This window comes from Onychostoma macrolepis, chromosome 05, assembly GCF_012432095.1.
Source record: "Onychostoma macrolepis isolate SWU-2019 chromosome 05, ASM1243209v1, whole genome shotgun sequence".
In the NCBI taxonomy this organism is placed as follows: Eukaryota; Metazoa; Chordata; class Actinopteri; order Cypriniformes; family Cyprinidae; genus Onychostoma; species Onychostoma macrolepis.
Window position 1 is genome coordinate 25494447 of NC_081159.1, and position 17855 is coordinate 25512301.

The window sequence follows — 17855 nt, forward strand, 5'->3', positions numbered from 1 at the left end:
TTTAAAAGTGTTTTTGGAGGCCTTAAATGAAGACATGCAAAAGCACACAGACTTAGTCTTAAGCCACTTCAGGGACAGAAAATTTAATTGAAGTTATACTGAAACTCTTGTATCCTTCAGAATCAAGTACATGCTTTATTTGTACCAAACTGTATTGATAGATCATATAAGATTATAGTACCAATTATAAAGCAGTATACATTCTGAGGGAAAAGGGAATAGTTGAAAGTCACCCTCTTTAATGTGCAAATATAAAGGGACAGTTTCTGACTTACACAAAGTAGGTCAAAGAAAAAAAAATGTAAAAACAAAAAGTAATCAACTCATGACCTTTTCTGGTGTCTAAGCTGGTTTAATCAACAATTTCTTCAAATCAATCATTTGTATGGGTAGTTAGAAGAAGTAGCTTTAGCAAATATCATCCCACAGAAATCATTTGTAAATCACAGATATGACTAAATATCTTCATAAACTTGTGTAGATAACAAATCCTCAATTGGCACATGGTCTAGTAATCTCATGGTGTAAACCCCCACTGTACGCTTAAAACATGGTTCAAACAGTGAAAAAAAAAAAAAAAAGTAGTAACAATTGAAAATCAAATCCAAGCTGAAAATATATTGTTTCACGTCATTAATTGTCAGAGAACAAACAGGTCACCCCTTCTTAACACTGATAAATATATGGTTTCTGCAAATTTCTGCTTAGGAGCTGATAGAAGAAAAGCTTGCGGAAAAAAAAAAAAGACACCCATACTCGTGTAAAGAGCAACATGTGACCCCTTCAAAGAGAGACTCCTTCAAAGGGGAAGATACTCATCCCCAGTATTTCACATCAGAAGAGTAAGATCTGTAAGATAGACCTTAAATAAAGTGCAGACAAGGGGAGCTTGAAGGCCTAAACTAACGCCAGTGTCTGCGACAGCTGACCTTAACTAACATTCAACAAACGACAGGTTTCCCCTAACAGTTCCTCTGTGAATGAAGAGACAGCTTTGCGAAATATTCGAAAGAGCGAGTAGTGGTGAAGACTAAAGAGACATTTCATCCGATCGCAAGCATGCGACGACTCTAGGGCGGTAATAAAAAGCGACGTCCTCAGTGGAGCGAATTTAAAAATCAGAATACAGTAAACTGCACGATTCGTGTACTTGTTTGTGTATATAACCTAAACAAGTGCGTGTGAACAAAAACGGTTTCCCCTCACCTGAATCCTTGATTCCAATCTCTGTGCAAGTTCGCTGCCAACTTGGCCGAGCGGACAGAAAAACCATTGATTGTACTCTGAAGGCAAAAACAACAACAACAGCAACAACAACAGCAACAACAACAACAACTACTAATTCATTACCCAGCTACTTGGCATTGAAATGTGAATATAGGATTGAGGTGAGGGGAAAGAAACAAAACCTCTAAACAAAAACAGGAAACTTTCCGAACGAGAGTGAAAAGCTTCTTTCACAGACTGAACTTGTGACTGGACCATTTTTCCGAAAAACAAAAACAAAAAAACAACAACAACCACCCTGAACCATCAAATTGCATCCCAAAAACATCACGTTTTTAGACAAGGAGCCTGTTTATGCCCCATGTCTTGGCACTGCAAGGGAAAACAAGAAGGGGACAGGAAAAAGGTAATAAATCTCGAGAAACATTGGAGTACATTCTGTGTCCTCAAGGAGGAGGACCTGCCACTAATACATAATGGTTATTTGCAACGTCTTAAGAATCGGTAGCTAAAGTCCAGGCCCTGTTGCCATGGTAAAATGATGTGCGGAGGAGGAGTGGATAAGAGGAAGAGGGGTGGGGGAGAAAGAGGAGAAAAAAAAACACTGAATTCATATCGTCGCAGGGTCCCTGTAGAGTTGGGTGGGGATTAGGGTTTTCTTTTTTGCAAGAAATGGACAGGAAGTGATGCTGTCACTTAATACTGACTGCAAGATTAGCGTCCCCTCCCCCTCACTTATCCATTCCCCTTCCGATCCTCCTCCCAGAAGCAGTCCTCAGGTAAGCTCTTGGCACTTTTAAGAGTTTGACATAAGAAATCGAAATGTTTTCAGTGACGCGGGACACCTAGCCAATCGCTGAGTCTCACTGTCCTGTGCTCTCATTGGTCCTCAAGGCTCCGATCACGCTCTGGATGTTCTCCTCAGGCACCTGGATGGACACAAGATGTTGCTGGTGTTATACTTCATCTTTGCTAGCTGAATATTTAGTGACAGGAAAGTGGTGGGTGCTCAAACTCACCAGAGCATGATCGAACTTGAAGGTACTTATATAGTAGGCTGGAATGTCAGCGGTCGCCAGCGGTTCAGATATCTGAGCCACAATGCCACATTCATCTGATGGAAGACAAAACGAAATTCAGCTACCAAAACTTTCAAATGCGCTTTTGATTTACTGAGGTAGTTTGTGCATAAAGATGCGGTCACATTTACTGTTGTTTGGTGAATTTTCATGGGTAAAATCCAGTCATTTCAAAAGGAATCCATGCGATAGGGAATTTCACACAAGGGCGAAACATTTTCCCGTGTAGATTCGCCACATTGACCAACCGACAGCTGCTTGGTCTGAAAGTGACTTCTGTGTGACTCGCACTGCACAATAGTATTGTATAATAGACAACAGACAATAGATCTTTTTTTACCCACTAAATTTTGCCAAAATTTTGTTAATGTGGCTGGACCTTAAACTTTTTACAATCAAGGAAAATGTGAATGCTATCATGACATGATAGTATGTGGCTAAGGATTTGTTAAGACACCAAGGACGATAACTATAAAGATAAAGTTCTAAAAATCGTTCTCAATATTAAAGAATAGCAGAGTCCACACCACAGCTATAACGATAAAGGCACAGAGAAATCAATTGGAATCACTTTCAGAACAATTTTTTCCAACTGATGAATGATAAAAACATTGACAGCCAATCAGAATCCATCCTGCTGTAACGAGCTCGAGAATTTAAAGCGACAGATGCGCATGCAGACGATATCGTTCACTGGTGTGGACGCTAATATCGTTATCTTTATAGTTATCGTTCTTGATGTGAATGGGGCTTTAATAGGTTTTTTAAATTTTTTATTTAGCACATTTCTAGGGTGCTATGGGTGGTTGCTTACTGACCCAAGTCAAAAGAGCCAACCCCCAAATTCTAATCCTCAGATACCAAGGAGATTCTCATAATAACAGCAGGCTGAGTTTTAGCCTGAACTCACCGAACCCTAAGGGTTGTCCTCCGATGCGGACCATTTTCCAAAGCTCTCCTGAAGCGCTGGTGAAGAGGACATTGTTTGGAAACCTGACAAGAAAAGAGCAGCATGTAAACCATATGCAGTAGTGATAAAACAATGATACTGTACATGTAATCAGAAATCTTTTCATTGGGCAAGTTCTATTTTATTTAAAATTCTGATGAAAGTACTGCAGGCAGTTTAAGCGCAAGAGTCAAAAGACAAATAAATCCACTTTACAACCCATGCAGGTCCAATATTGCAGTGTACATACAAAATGAATGTTTCAGTTCCTTAAAGTCAACATGAAATTACATTTCAAGCCATTTTACTTCTGTTAAAGGGAGTTTCCCAAAAAATTTAAATTGTCATCGATTACTCACCCTCATGCCGTTCCAAACCCATAAGACTTTCATTTATCTTTGAAACACAAATAAAGATTTTTATATTAAAACCCAAGAGATTTCTACCCACAAAACCAAATCTCTAAAGCTTGAAAACGTTTGTAGAGATAGTAAAAATAATCCATATGAATTGATCAGTTTGATTCAATCTTCTGAAGAGACACTTTATATGATCACTTAATACAGGATTTAATTTTGGCTTTTATTTCTATAAAATAACACTGATCATTTTGTAACGACATGAGGGTGTGTAAATAATGAGAATTTTCATTTTTATTTCTAGAGCACATTTACACACGAAACAAGGCCGACCAAAGTGCTGCACAACAAAAATAATATATAATGAGGGGAAAATCAGTAAACAAATTAAAACCAATCAGATACCAATACAACAACAAAAGCAGATTAAAAAGCACAACATTACTACATGTTAAAAGCCAGAGAAAAGATGTGTTTTTGGGTGAACTATCCCTTTAATGTGATATTTCCATGTGAACAATGAAAAAAAGATTTTATGGATTGAGAATTATTTGGAAAAATAGGTGTTTAATACAAGTGTTACAGGTGGCTGGTAGAAATAAGTTGGAAAATAATAGTAGAGTATATTTATACCAAAACAAACCCTTTCTCCGTTGTAATAGAATGCACTGCTGATTCATGCACAAGACCAGGGGTGTGTATTGAGAAAGTAAATAGGGTCAATTGTGTTTTCATGTTGACATTAATAGAGTGTTAGATGCAGGGCAGGGTGGTCTAACCTCCGGGTGGTTTGCTCATCCATAACTAGAGAGATGTAGCCCTCGATCAGCGAGAAGGAGAAAAAGCGGATGTGGCCAGAATCCTCGCTCTGCCCCCCGGTCTCTTTCGCTCTGTAATGAAGCGCAGCAGGGATTCTTGTTATTACACAAGCTTCATTAGAGCTCAACTCAGCTGATGCTTTCCCAAGGAATAGTGAAAATGGGAGGAGGAGTATGATAAAGGGCAACTCTGATCTGATCTTTCCCTCTAACCGTTGGCCTGTTGCCACTGTCTGAGTAGTAAACAAGTTCAGCCACTATAAGGAAGAGCAAAATAGTACAAATACACACTGCTCATTTTGTTTCCAGTCTTTTCTCCCCTGTCGTCACATAATGCACTCCCTACAGCGACCTGTGTGTATTATCATCATTCTCTAATAGATCTGGCAGATGGCTCTCGGTTACTGCCATATGTAAGCCAGGAGGAGAGGCCCGCGTGGAGCTCTTACCCGCCCGAGTAGAACATGACGTCCATGAGCAGCGTGGCCACCGAGGGTAGCGTGTCGGGGTCCAGGCTGGTAACGCAGAACATGTTACTGGGGCTGGAGAGAGGGTGAATGATCGGCCGAGGGACTGAGGAAAAGAAACATTATTAACAGTTAATAATGCTAATATACATGTATACATTGATAAAAATGATTTTGTGGTGAAGTAAGTGCTACAGGAAAACAAATGTAATTTCTACATTAAATAATTTAGTTCAGGCAAGAATTTAAATAAGAGTGTGAATTCAATATTAGTACTCAATTTAAGCTTGTAGAATTTAAAGTTTGAACTTAAGTATATTTTACTTGGAATCGTTTGTTATTTTTACAAATATTGTTTCAGTAAATATCAAAGTCATGATCCCGTTGTTCCCATCATGCACTTGGGTATGAATAATAAGGTTTTTATTTTTGCTGTTTTCAAGATGTATTTACACTGTTTTGTGGATACTTTTGTTATTAGGTTAAGTAACTTGCTGTTTTGTGACATCTGTAGTTAATTTTTTACTCAAAATGACCCATTCATACTCAAACACTATTCACTGATTGTCACCGTCATTGCGCATCGTGTGCCAAGTATTCAGGTCTCTGTGTTCATTCAGTTAATAGCTATATCGAGTCAACATATCACCTTAAAATGAATAACGAGCAGTCTACTTGCTTACATACGTGCTTGTAACTTAACCACATGCTTCATAGGCAATTTTTTTTTTTTTTTTTTTTTTTTTCCTTTCCTCAATGCCATGTTGTTTGAGTAGAGTTTACAAACCGGGACTGAGTGAAATATACTTGAGTATAGTAGGGTAAACTTAAAATAATTAAGTAGAAATTACTCAAACTCTACCTGGCCACGTTAAATTTACTTATTTCCTTAACTAATTTTAGATAACTTAGTTAAGTAGATTTTACTTAATTCCGTATTTAAATTTTACTTTAAAAATATGAGTGCAAAAACTTGCAAAAATAAAAATTAAGTAAATTTAACTTCTTATTTACACATACACACACACACCATACATATTTAAGGACTCACAGGAATCCATTTTCACTGAAAACGCTATAAATAATGTTGTGAAAAGGACATGATCAGTGATTGTTATGTAATATTTCTATGTAAGAGCTTAGCAACGTTCTAAACTGATGTTTTACCATGAAATCCATTTGGTCTATTATGTACCAAATGTGCATTACTGTTGATGGAGATGCTATTTAAAGTCAACATGGCATGGCATTCACAACCGGATTTACTACTTCAATGTAATATTTCTGAAAGAAATAGTGAGGGGACAAAATTTGAAAATGGTCAGATTATGCATCAAGAATTGACTGGATCATAAAAAGTGGCCACTTTCAATTCTAGAAAGCCAGATCTGAATGGGGGTTTGCAGTTAACTTATGCACAATAATACCAGGGACATTACTATAAAAGTATCAAATTGGTTTCACGTTGATTTTAAGCACAGAGCATACCAGTGAGTACAGAAAAAATATTAAAAAGATACGTCTGCACAGTATGTTCAAAGGGCACACCAATAATTGACTCAAATGCGACAGGCAGAGGATGATGCCTAACCACACCACAAACACTTTTAAAAGGTGTTTCAGATCTTACTGCTCTGTGTGATAAATCTAAGTTCAAGCCTTTGCATCATGGTAGTCAGATTTTGCAATGAGTAGGTGAACTATTTTCTTTGAATGTGCAAGATTTCCAATTCATTAGTCACTACTAGTAAATAACTAGAAGAATAAAGTTCAGTAAATGGTAAAATTACATGTGCTACAAACATCAACCCTGCATAGACAGCAATGCAACTGATACATTCAAGGCCAAGAAAGGTAGTAAGGACATGGTTAAAATAGTCCATGCTACATCAGTGGTTCAATGTTGCCGTCTATGGAGGGTCAGAAAGCTCTAGGATTTCATCAAAAATATCTTAATTTGTGTTCCGAAGATGAACGAAGGTCTTATGGGTTTGAAACAACATGAGGGTGAAGTAATTAATCTCATTAATTAATTTCATTTTTGGGTGAACTATCCCTTTAAGTCTCAGCAACATCACTTGTTACTGCAAATGCACAAAATGCCTTGTGTCGACACACGCTCAGAACGACAGATGATTACCCAGTTTAGGCTTGACAAAACCATTGGTGACCCCGGTACTGTTGGCAGCAACTGTTTCTCCATTGACAACCCTCAGGAGAGTGAATTCTGAAGACAGCGTGTGCATGACCATGGGCAGATCCCTCTCTCGAACCTATGGACAGAATCACACAAGAATGTTTCATTTAATAAAAATTCTACAAGTGAGCTATCGTCATGAAGATTGAGTGAGCTCAGTTATTCAAAGAGATAAAAAATCATCATAAACCATTAAAACTGTTTGTGGACAGTGGCAAACCCTGTTAGATAATATACACTCGTGATGTACAGTGGCTTCTGAAGTACAGATGAGAAATACCAAGCAAGTTATCAGAATGTGCTACTTCTGAACAGAGTACAGGCACAGAGCTTATCAAGCTTATTTTTCTGCATTTCTAGCAGAGATGTTCAGATGTTTCAATTTATGAAAACAGTATGAATGTTCAATAGAGCTCATCTTACAGAAACACAAACATGCACTAGTAGAAACCCTTAATCTAGACTCCGCTTCGGCCATTTCCTTCAGTAACCAAAACCAGCTGACTCAAACACATCACAAATGAACGTTCATTTGCATTTCAAACACCACAACCAAACCCAGAATACATTACAGTGAAAACAATACATAAGGATGTCTTAAGCAACCAATTAAGCTGAAATTCATAGTATTCCAGTGAGGCCCTGATGGGTGCACGAAATGAGCGCCACACAGCATTTCAAGGGTAACCATCCACGGATATACAGTTTCCTTGGACTATTTTACGAGCTTATAAAAGCTCTAGAGAAACATTTTCAAGGTTTACGTCGAACCATTACTATCTCGTGAGAAAACTAACAAGAGTTCAACAACAGCAAACATTTTACACAGATACAACAACAGTAGGGCTGGGCAATACATCACAATATATATGCATAATATACTATTTAATTTGGCTCGCAACACAAAAGTAAGCAAATCACAAATACAACAATTTTAATGTGCTTTTAATTTGGCTATTAGGTTTATGTTGTAATGGTGTCTCTAAATTTAACTTTAGTGACTTGCTTCTCGTGTTCATTTGGTGAAAATTTGGTTTGAATATTTTAACTACAGTTTGAATTTTTGCTATATTTTACTACTTGCATTGAGTAACAATGGTGATTTGGTTGAAATGATGGTTAAACTTGTGCTTAAGTAGTTTTAGGCTTAATATTAAGAAATGTGCAATGTGCACAAATAGTACTCCAGATAAAGTTATATTATCATTGTTATATCAGCAAGTCTCGAGCTATGTGTCAGTAAATATGTTAATGGCTTTAAAAATATTTCTAGATATTATGTTTCTCCTTGTAAAAAAGTAATATATTTAAAACGCATTTAATTCATACTAAGTATAGTTCAAATCTATTTAGCTCAGCCTTACACAACAGTGAGTATTTCCCAGGGCTGCAAAGCTTAAACCCATCAACAACTCCTCTGTAAGACAATATTCTTTCACTTTTTTTTTTTAGTGATCCAAATGAAGGAGACATCTGTGTGCTCTAGGCCTGATGGGCCGGATACAGACGGGTATTTCTGAATTGCTCTTAAAGTTTTGAGTAACCAGGCCAAGAGCAAAGGACAGGGTGAGGATGAGAAGGAAATGGCCTCTCCAGTGGCCGAGCACAGGAGGCAGGTCATCTCCTCTCTTTCTATAAAGCTCTGTGATTATTCCTCTGGCTGGGAGCAGCTGGTGTGGAACGTGAACTTTCCGGTAAATTCCACCAAGCGGCTGCTGATCCACAGGCTTTATCCTCTTTACATAACTACCCCCAGATTACCATCACTCCCACATTGCTTGTTATTTTCATAAACAGGTTCTGGTGACCGTTCCACCACTGATAGACTGGCCATGTGTTCACAAACACACACAAAGTAGAAATGTGCTGAGATGACAGCAACTGGCTGTGGTCATGGTACATGGGTTGGAAAAGAGAAGTGATGATTTGCTCAGGATTTACTGTATGCATAGTTTAAGTTTGAACATATAATAGCAATAATGAGACAATGTCATATACCATGGACTTATATGAAATGCCATTTTCAACTCATGCAATAAAATGGAGCAGTTGTGAATCTGTATTTTATGCTTGTTTTCATATAATCTTTTGCAATAGACTGGTTTGTGTTTGTCATGTATATACTGTGGTTCTTTTTCTCATGTTATATTTTTCACCACAGAAGCAAGCTGTTTACTGTGAATGTGCAAGACTTCCGGTTCATTAGCCACTGTAGAGAAATAAGAATAACAAAGTGCAGTAAATGGTAAAACTGTTTGCACTACAAGCCAGTGTGCTCATAAATAAGATAATACATTAAAATAATATGGTGAGACATAACAGTTTGCAATATGAAGCAGCAAAACAAGCTGTTTTGAACATCTAAAAATAGCTGGAAGCAAATGACACCGGAAGCCAAACTCATTAAATTTACAAATGGCCATGCCTGCTCCTACAGGAAAAATAAGGTGGATAGTAATTTTTTATCCTTATATTGATTCTTAGTTCTTCACGTGTGTATTCATATAATTTCCTACAGTTCAAGTAATGAGGGTTGTCTATGTAAGCGTAAACTCCAGAATAAGTCACAGATGATTCTATGCAATGCCGTATGAGCCAAAAGTGAAGTGAATCACAAAAGAGAGAACAACTTTTCCCAGAGACTTTATCTAGGTCAGGGGTTTTAAATTAAACTTGAGAGGTCCAGTCTCTGTATTTTCAATCCCAGAACTTTTTTGGAATAGTTATAAATTTCCATGTGATCAGCAATAGTACTTTATAAAAGAGTAATTAAAAAAAGGTCAAAAGTCATCAAGGATTAAAGGGGAGGTTGACTTTTTTTTTCTAGGCTTGATTGTGTTTATGGGGTGCAGTCAAACTTCGTTTTTTAAAAAACACATTATTTTTCACATAATTTACCTTTATTCTACACCGCTCTGTCCCTTCTCTGATAAACGCCCCGATTATTTCCTGGTTTTAAGAAGCCCCTCCCTCAGAAATACACAATGGTCTCAGATTGGTTAGCTGGCTCAGTGTGTTGTGATTGGCTAAACCGCCTCTAAGGCTCCGGTTGTATTGTAAACAATGACATCGTCAATGTTGCTTATCAATTTGAGCCCTATTGAGACGCAGAGAATATTAGTGAAGCGGGTCGCGCAGAACCTGTGCAAGCATGGCTTTTAATGGTATGTTTTTTTGTGTTGTCGTCTCATACTTTTAGATACGCTGTTATTTGTAAATGCTACTGCTTCTATTAGCTTTTAATATACAGTTTTATCCTGATTAAAGCTTTAATACAGCACAGCAACCGCATGCGCGTCCATGTATAACGCTTCTCATTGCTATGTAAAAATAAGTGTATAATTGGATGAACTGAATGAGAGCAACAGAGAGAGAGATGCAGAGCAGGGCGACGCGAGGACAGTATTAAGAACCTCTGCTTTAGAACGTTGATTTTGAAACTTGTGAATCCATTAGAATCGTTAGAAGACAGAATCGCGATTCATATATAAATAGATTTTTTACGTGCACCCCTAGTTTTCTCTTCCTCTTCTCTAAAGCAGGGCAGCATGGCCTCGCCCCCTTTGCTGCATGTTCCCAGGGGCGGGGTTTATCTGGGTCCGTGACGTATCAGACCCGGGAAGTAGCTCGTTGTAGTCCCTACGAGCCGTTTTTGTAGGCATTAAACTGCCAGAAATTTAAAAGACGATACCTCCGTTTGCATTGAACTTTCAGTGCTGCAACTTTGCAGATATTGTTTATGCTCAAACAGCAACATTACACACTAACTAACGTTAAAAAAGTGAAAATCGCAAATCAACCACCCCTTTAAGATTTTGAGCCAAAGCTGTGGTGTATAAAATTATTTCTCCAAACAAACATTAAAATATTTCATCATCAGTTGAGCCAAACTGGATATAAATATTAAAATGTAAGATCAGCTGTTTAATCAGACTATTAGCATACTGTTTTTACATTTTAGCATTAGCAAAAACCAAATCACCAGGCTAACTAGTACATTCAAAGCATCTCGTTTTTATACAGTCTACGCTTCTTGCCCATCCATGTTAGAAATGATATAATTCAGGGGTGTCCAATCCTGCTCTTGAAGAGCAAAGGTCCTGCACAGTTTATTTTCAGCCAGCTCCAACAACATTGCCCGGATCTTTCTAGTAATCCTGAAGACCTTGACTAGCTGCTTCAGGTGTGTTTAATTAGGGTTGGAGCTAAACTCTGCAGGACACGGGCCCTCCAGGAACAGGTTTGGATCAATGCCAGTTAGCTTTATAAACACTGTTTGATGAAACGCTAAAATAATAATTCTAACTGTACTTGAAAAATTGTGTGTAAAGGTTCCATTAATTTGTCACAAACTTGATTTAGTTTAATGGACTGAGTCAAATACATTTGATATTTCTGCATTCTTGTTTCTACAATGTTTTGACAAAAGGATCAAGTTCTTGCGTTGCTCACCACTACTGTTGTTCAAATAACCAAGTTATGATTTTTATTTATTTTTTTAAATCAGTAAAGCAACGCTTTACATTTTTAACTGGGGGGGAGACGCAATGTACATGGAACAAAATGAGCTTAAAAGCACCAACTCTGGAGCTAGATATTAAATATTACAACCCTAAGCACTCATGGTGTGAACCGCTCTGTTGTTTGATTGCACTGCTCACTTAAACTGTAGAAATGGTAAGCCCATTGTCTCACAGTCCAGAACGAACCAAGCTAACTGATGACCTCTGAACTAGGTTTATGATAAAATCCCTGAAATTAGTTTTGTAGTAAATATAAATTGTGTTTACATATGAATTTCCTTACTTATATGATGGTGTCATGTGCTTCTTTGTGTGTCAATTGTTTTAAATGGAGAAAAATAACTGTCTAAAAAACAACTCCTTAATTCTGGTGGATATGCAAATAGTACATAAATTTGTAATAATAATTAGGCAAGTATTTCTTGCTCTCTATGGCATCTGTGACACTCACCAATATAAAATCAGTCTGGTATGTTGACAGCATGAACACGGAGATATTATGGTCTGCCAATGGGGCGATGACTGATTTTGCGATTTTTGTTACTCCGATTGGTTGAGAGCTGGTAGCGCTCCCGCCCCCGGACACCACATTAAGAGCCAACCATGTCGCATCGGCCACACTGAGATACTCAGACTCCGGCAGCTCTGAAACAGACAACAGAAACAAGTTACCAATAGTTTTGTTCTGTTTTCTTGGAAAAATAAGATTTTGTTGATGTTCAGCACTCTGAGAACATTAAAATGGTCTCAAAGCTAACAAACTTGAATTGACAGCACACAAATATGAGGGGAGATCGGGACCAAAAAATAAACAAACAAACAAACATTCTACCACTTTCATGCTTCAGATTTATAATTCTCCAGAAGAAATATGGCCAGAAAAGCTGGCAACAAACCCACAAACTTCCAAGGATTTTAAAATACCTGTACCCATTTCGCAACACAGAGCTTCTGGTATCCATGGCTACAAACGGGTTTCACCTTGGTAACCAGTGTGTAATGACATGGATTCACTCAATCAACCACAAAACCAAACCCACTGACAGCTTAGCCTCTAGTAACCCATAATGGAAATGGGGGACCGCTGATGGAGCAATATGTGGTCAAACATTGGCAGCGAGTCAAGCTACAAGGAATTATAGAGAATCGGTGATACTTTACATGACTTAATCTTGCCTCACTGCACTAAACCCTGTGCACTCTTAGTAAAAGAGTAACCACAAGACCTACCTTTAAAGCCATCTTCATCCACGATAATGGTGTAATCCTCCGGAGTTTCGGTTAAACTAAAGAACTTACATCTGGAAAGAAGCAAAGAGAGAAAGAGATGGAAATTATGAGTCAAGAAGGAGCACAGTAATGAATAGAAGTTAATAACATATTCCTGAGAAGCTTCTATGAACATCAATTTACTCAGCCTCACAGAGATCACAGGCTGCATGCAGGTCTTTTGCTCAGGCTTAGGGATTTGAAGAATTAAACTTTGACGCATTATTGAATGGACAATTTTGTAAGTTTAAAGAGAGAGAGAGAGACAAGCAACAGGTCATATCTAAGGACCAGAAGAACATCATAAAGAATTTAGACAGTAAGTTAAGTACCATTTTCAAGAAAGTTTTAATTTAATGATGTAACCACTGATCTATAGTAGAGAACACACACACACACACACACACACACACACACACACAAAGATACATATACATACACACACATATAATTCAGGTATTAAGTAGGATTAGGGATGTAGAATATGGTCATGCAGAATATGTGCTTTATAAGTAATAAACAGTCAATGTGTTAATAATAGGCATGCCAATAAGGTTTTCAAGGAGTTGCACCATGTGATCATATGTGGGGGTGGTGTGGCTATATTTGTCAAGTCCCTCCAGAAATGGTCAGTTACTGCGATAACTTTGCCTTTTTTTCCCTCCCCAATATTAATAAGCTGTTGTTGAAATACTTCTTCCCCCCAATGAAATAATAATAAAGGATTATGCAAAATCTAAAGTAGCTTTCATTTAAAGAAACTTTCTTTATTATGATATCAGGAGGATAGCCGTATCACCCTGATGTCATAATCATATCAAATTAAAAGCTTTTATCAAATGCTCTAAATGAATCGTTCAGGAATAATTGTTCAGCTAAATGCTGATTTTTATCGGCTTTTCACACACACGGTATAATTTATTTCCCCAAAGATGACAAAACAGGAAAAATATCTCTATGCTGAATGTGCCTGTTCAAATATACATGCATACATATCTGCATGAATGCTAGGCAGCCGCAGCTGGCTCATAACACTGCGTGTGCACCCCAAATGTCTCCAGACACCAGGTAAGAGGAGTCCTTATTTATGGGCCTGTCCACCCACAGTGTATCATTTTGCCTCTGGGGGAAAGCAGGCGACTTGTTGACTCTGGATAGCATCATCTTATCTTATACTGCCAAAGTGGTGCTGGGGGGGAAAGGGGGATTTTTTTTTAAAGGTTTTTGCAAGCTGTCGGACATTTCTGGAGCTGTGTGATCATTTGAAATCCCCTTCAGCCTAAAGGTGAAATGACACAGCATTGCAGTGCAGAAAGATATCTAAAGTATGGTATTAATGAATTACTGCTTGAATTGTTTTATTTAAAGCAGGGATAGGAAAATAGGAAATGCTCAGATGCTCTGCAATAGACTCTGACTCACTTATTTTTCTATGTAAAAATCCACCTTTCTGCAGCACTAAGAATTCATTCAGCTTTGAGCTGAATTTGAGTCACTGAGTAAAGAGAGAGATGTGATGGATCTACACTAATTTGAGTCCTGAGATGAGCAAAAAAAAAAAAGAGAAAAAATTCAAAGCAATAATCAGAGGCAGGTCTTATGCCCTTAAATCAGCACAACAAAACAGCTCCATTGGAAATTTTCAACAGGCTATGACTCACTCGCTCAGAGCCTCTGCTCAGAAATGTGCTCACAACAGTTCTTGAGGTCTCTGAGGACAAACACATTGAATCGTAATTTCAAACGCACAACCAAATAATTATTGATTCCAGCAGTTTATCTAAAAATGTGTTTACCGCTTCCTTTTTATTTCCATTTTTAGGGGAGAATCCCTGAATTTATAAGCCGCTCCCGTTTATCCGGTAATTTTGCTGGAAATAAAGACTGCTTACCTGAAGTCTAAAAAACATCACATTATAACATCACCCAGTGAAAGCCACTGGAGCAGAACAACAACAACAATAATAATAATAATAATAATAGACAACACAATATGCGCATTTGGTTCACACCAAAATGAAAAATCCTCCTCATGTTGTTCCAAAACTGTAAGACTTACTTTCTTCTGGGAAACACAAAAAATATATTTTAAGTTAAAACTCTTAATTCAAAGGGAACACACGTTTTCATACCCCATTGACATATTTGTTCTTGTTTTAAGTATACACTCAATTTTATTACATTTCTCAGAAAACAAGTCTTAAACCGTTCAGTTTGCATCTCAAGTAAACATATTTTTTATTTAAGGATGTTTAGATACACACACACACTTTTGTGTTTAATAAAGCACTAATATATTTAAATATATTTTGTTTTTGTTTTGTTTCAATGGTGACACTGCATTTGGTTAACTGTGTTGTTTCATTGTATCTTCCCAAGTAAACAAAAACTCCTTGCTGGACAAAGAGTGAGCTAGCACAACCCAAGGGCTGGCAACAATGTTTCAAACTGTAAGCAACTATTTCCAGAGCTCCCCTTGTGTTGTGTGCATTCTGCATCACTCTGAGACACTTCACAAACAGCCACTAAATAAGTTGATTCAAGCTGTGCCTCTGCGACAGAAAAACAAGTGTGCCCCCATCCCCTAGCATAAAAGTGTTTGCCAAGTCAGAATCAATTTAAAGATTCAAAATCAGAAAAGAAGCCATATCAAAAGTGCTATTTCTACACGAAATTGTATTTGGATCCAAAAAGGAAAAAAAGCTCTTAAAACGGATTTCATGGCCTGCTGGGCAAGACATACAGCACTGAATACAATAGAAAACCCTGAAGCAATGCTGTTCACAGCCAGATGCAAACCACCAGGAGGAATATGTCACTGCAAACACAACCTGAACGTTCAAAACAGCCCAGCTGAAAAGCTTTTTACTGTGATAAATCTTCAATTCGCAAATTAATAACCCTGCATTTGCAGGCAGACATTGAATGTTTTTGCTGAGACGTTACTTTGCGATTTTCAGTATTTTTCCTTTCGATCGGAGGTGATGTCATCATTGCTGTTCCAGGCTCTGAGTCATGACAAAACATCTTTGATCTCTAAAGAAAAGTTTCCTATTCAAACATGTCAGACTTATAATTGCTGACTGATGTTTTTTTTTTTTTTTTTAAATTGTCAAAGCCGCTATCTATCACACTGATTAGACTGCTTGTGTGATATTGCTTAATTGCAGTCTCTTGAATGCAGCAAGACCTTTTCAAAACAATACTCTGAACATCACGGCCATTACAAGCATAGAACCAATAAAGCATTCTGAACGGTCCTGCAAAATCAGATTAATGAAACACAAGAGCAAGTAAACATGCAAAATAAAAGGGGCCTGGGGGGGGGAATTAGGCCCCTGATTTAAACCAATGAATTATTATTATTATTTTTAAAAATCAAGACACTAACACAGACATGCAAACTAACCACTTTAACTCTAGCTAGATGCCTGTGTGTGTGTGTGTCCACAGTCTAATGAGACTAAAATGACCGAGCAGGATGTTTCTCCCTGAGGTTCAGACTCCGGAGCCGGACTGGAGATGTGCTCACACACTCTGCTTACGCAAACACAGCAAGAGGGGGCATTTGAGACTCTATGAATAGATGGTCTTTCACAAAGACCCTCATCTGAGGGTGCATCAGTATGAGAGAGAAAACAACTGCAGAACGTTACCAGCAGCAATGAATGTGCATTACCAAACACAAAAGGTGGTAAAAGCACATTTCTGTTCACAGGCAGTGAGCCTATGCAGCAAATGCATGCAAATCATGCTCAGGCCACAACTTTTCCCTCCTCTTCCAGTTGTTTACAGGTTTCCACCAGCGCCGTTCAAACGGATCTCTGTCAAACTGATCAAAACAGGTCAGTTTTTGATTAAAGCACCGAAAGGATAAGCTTCTTCACATCAAGTCATCAGGATGCCCCCTTCATCTGCATCAAAGCCGTGATGCTGAATACGTGATCGTGCATTGAGCATCACAGACGGGGGGATTTAAAGCAACATCCCCCTCCGTATATTTATACCGCCGCACGAGAAGAAAAACAACCCCGAGCACGTACACACACCCCTCTACCGTCGAACAACTTCAGCGGCAACCGCACAGACAACCATCACCGCCAAACACAACACCCATGACCGCTTGCTTGGTGATGTCATGCGCCTCTTGCATGGAGCAAATCGACATTTGGATTAAAAACGTAAAGAAGTGCTGGAAGTGCATCTGCCTCTCATAAGAGGTGCGTAGCGGTAAGCTAATGTAATTCCGCGTCCGATTCTTCACGAAGACATTAAACGGACAGTCATTACAGGTTTAACGCAACGGAAACTTGATTCGGGAAGCTACTTACCTTGTTTTAGAGGGCAGAAAAGCTAGTTTGATTAATCCGTGAGTGCAAATCTGGATGCCCTCTTTCGCTATACTTGCTACTTTTAAACTGTGCTCTAAAATGTGCAGCTCCATCTTTTGCGTCTTCTCATTTGTGGTACATCTAAAAAAAATATAACTGCCTCTTCCGTTTTGATAAAACAAGAAAGAATAAATAAATAAATAAATAACTAGAGCTTATGGACAGGGCTTTAAAAATTTCAAACGGAGCGGAAAGGAGAGGAGAGAAAAGGAAAAGTTGTCTGCCGAGGAAAAGAGAGAAAGAGAGTAAAGCGGGGTGAAATAAAAGAAAGCACAACGAGGTAAACGGGAAGGGAGAAAAAAGAGGACTGTCGGCCCCCGTGTTTCCACTCCGACAAGGATTGGAATGGGCCAGCAGCTGGTAACAGTGAAACAAACAACCTGTCACTCAAAAAAAAGGGGCGGGACGAATTATACAGGAAGTGCATGTTGGGAAATGTAGTTCAGCTGTATAAAGTTAATCGAAGTTAATTTTTTAATAAAAATATATTTGCATTTATATATTGATATATTATTACAAACTCAAAATATGTGACGAAATTTCAAAAGTGTCTTTATTCAATAGTTTCTTTAACAC

The 17855-nt window shown here is 38.0% G+C and overlaps 1 protein-coding gene across 1 annotated transcript; it reads right to left on the reverse strand.

Annotated features, from left to right (window-relative positions):
• Nucleotides 1–67: 67 nt before the first annotated feature.
• On the reverse strand, nt 68–17653 carry castor2 (cytosolic arginine sensor for mTORC1 subunit 2). The gene is made up of 9 exons (XM_058775435.1): nt 17220–17653; nt 12850–12920; nt 12071–12264; nt 7040–7172; nt 4882–5005; nt 4394–4504; nt 3217–3299; nt 2247–2341; nt 68–2156 (listed from the first exon to the last, which is right to left on the reverse strand). Exons 1-9 carry the CDS (start codon nt 17330–17332, stop codon nt 2091–2093), a joined length of 990 nt encoding a protein of 329 aa, XP_058631418.1. The 5' UTR covers nt 17333–17653; the 3' UTR covers nt 68–2090.
• Between the last annotated feature and the right edge of the window lie 202 nt (nt 17654–17855).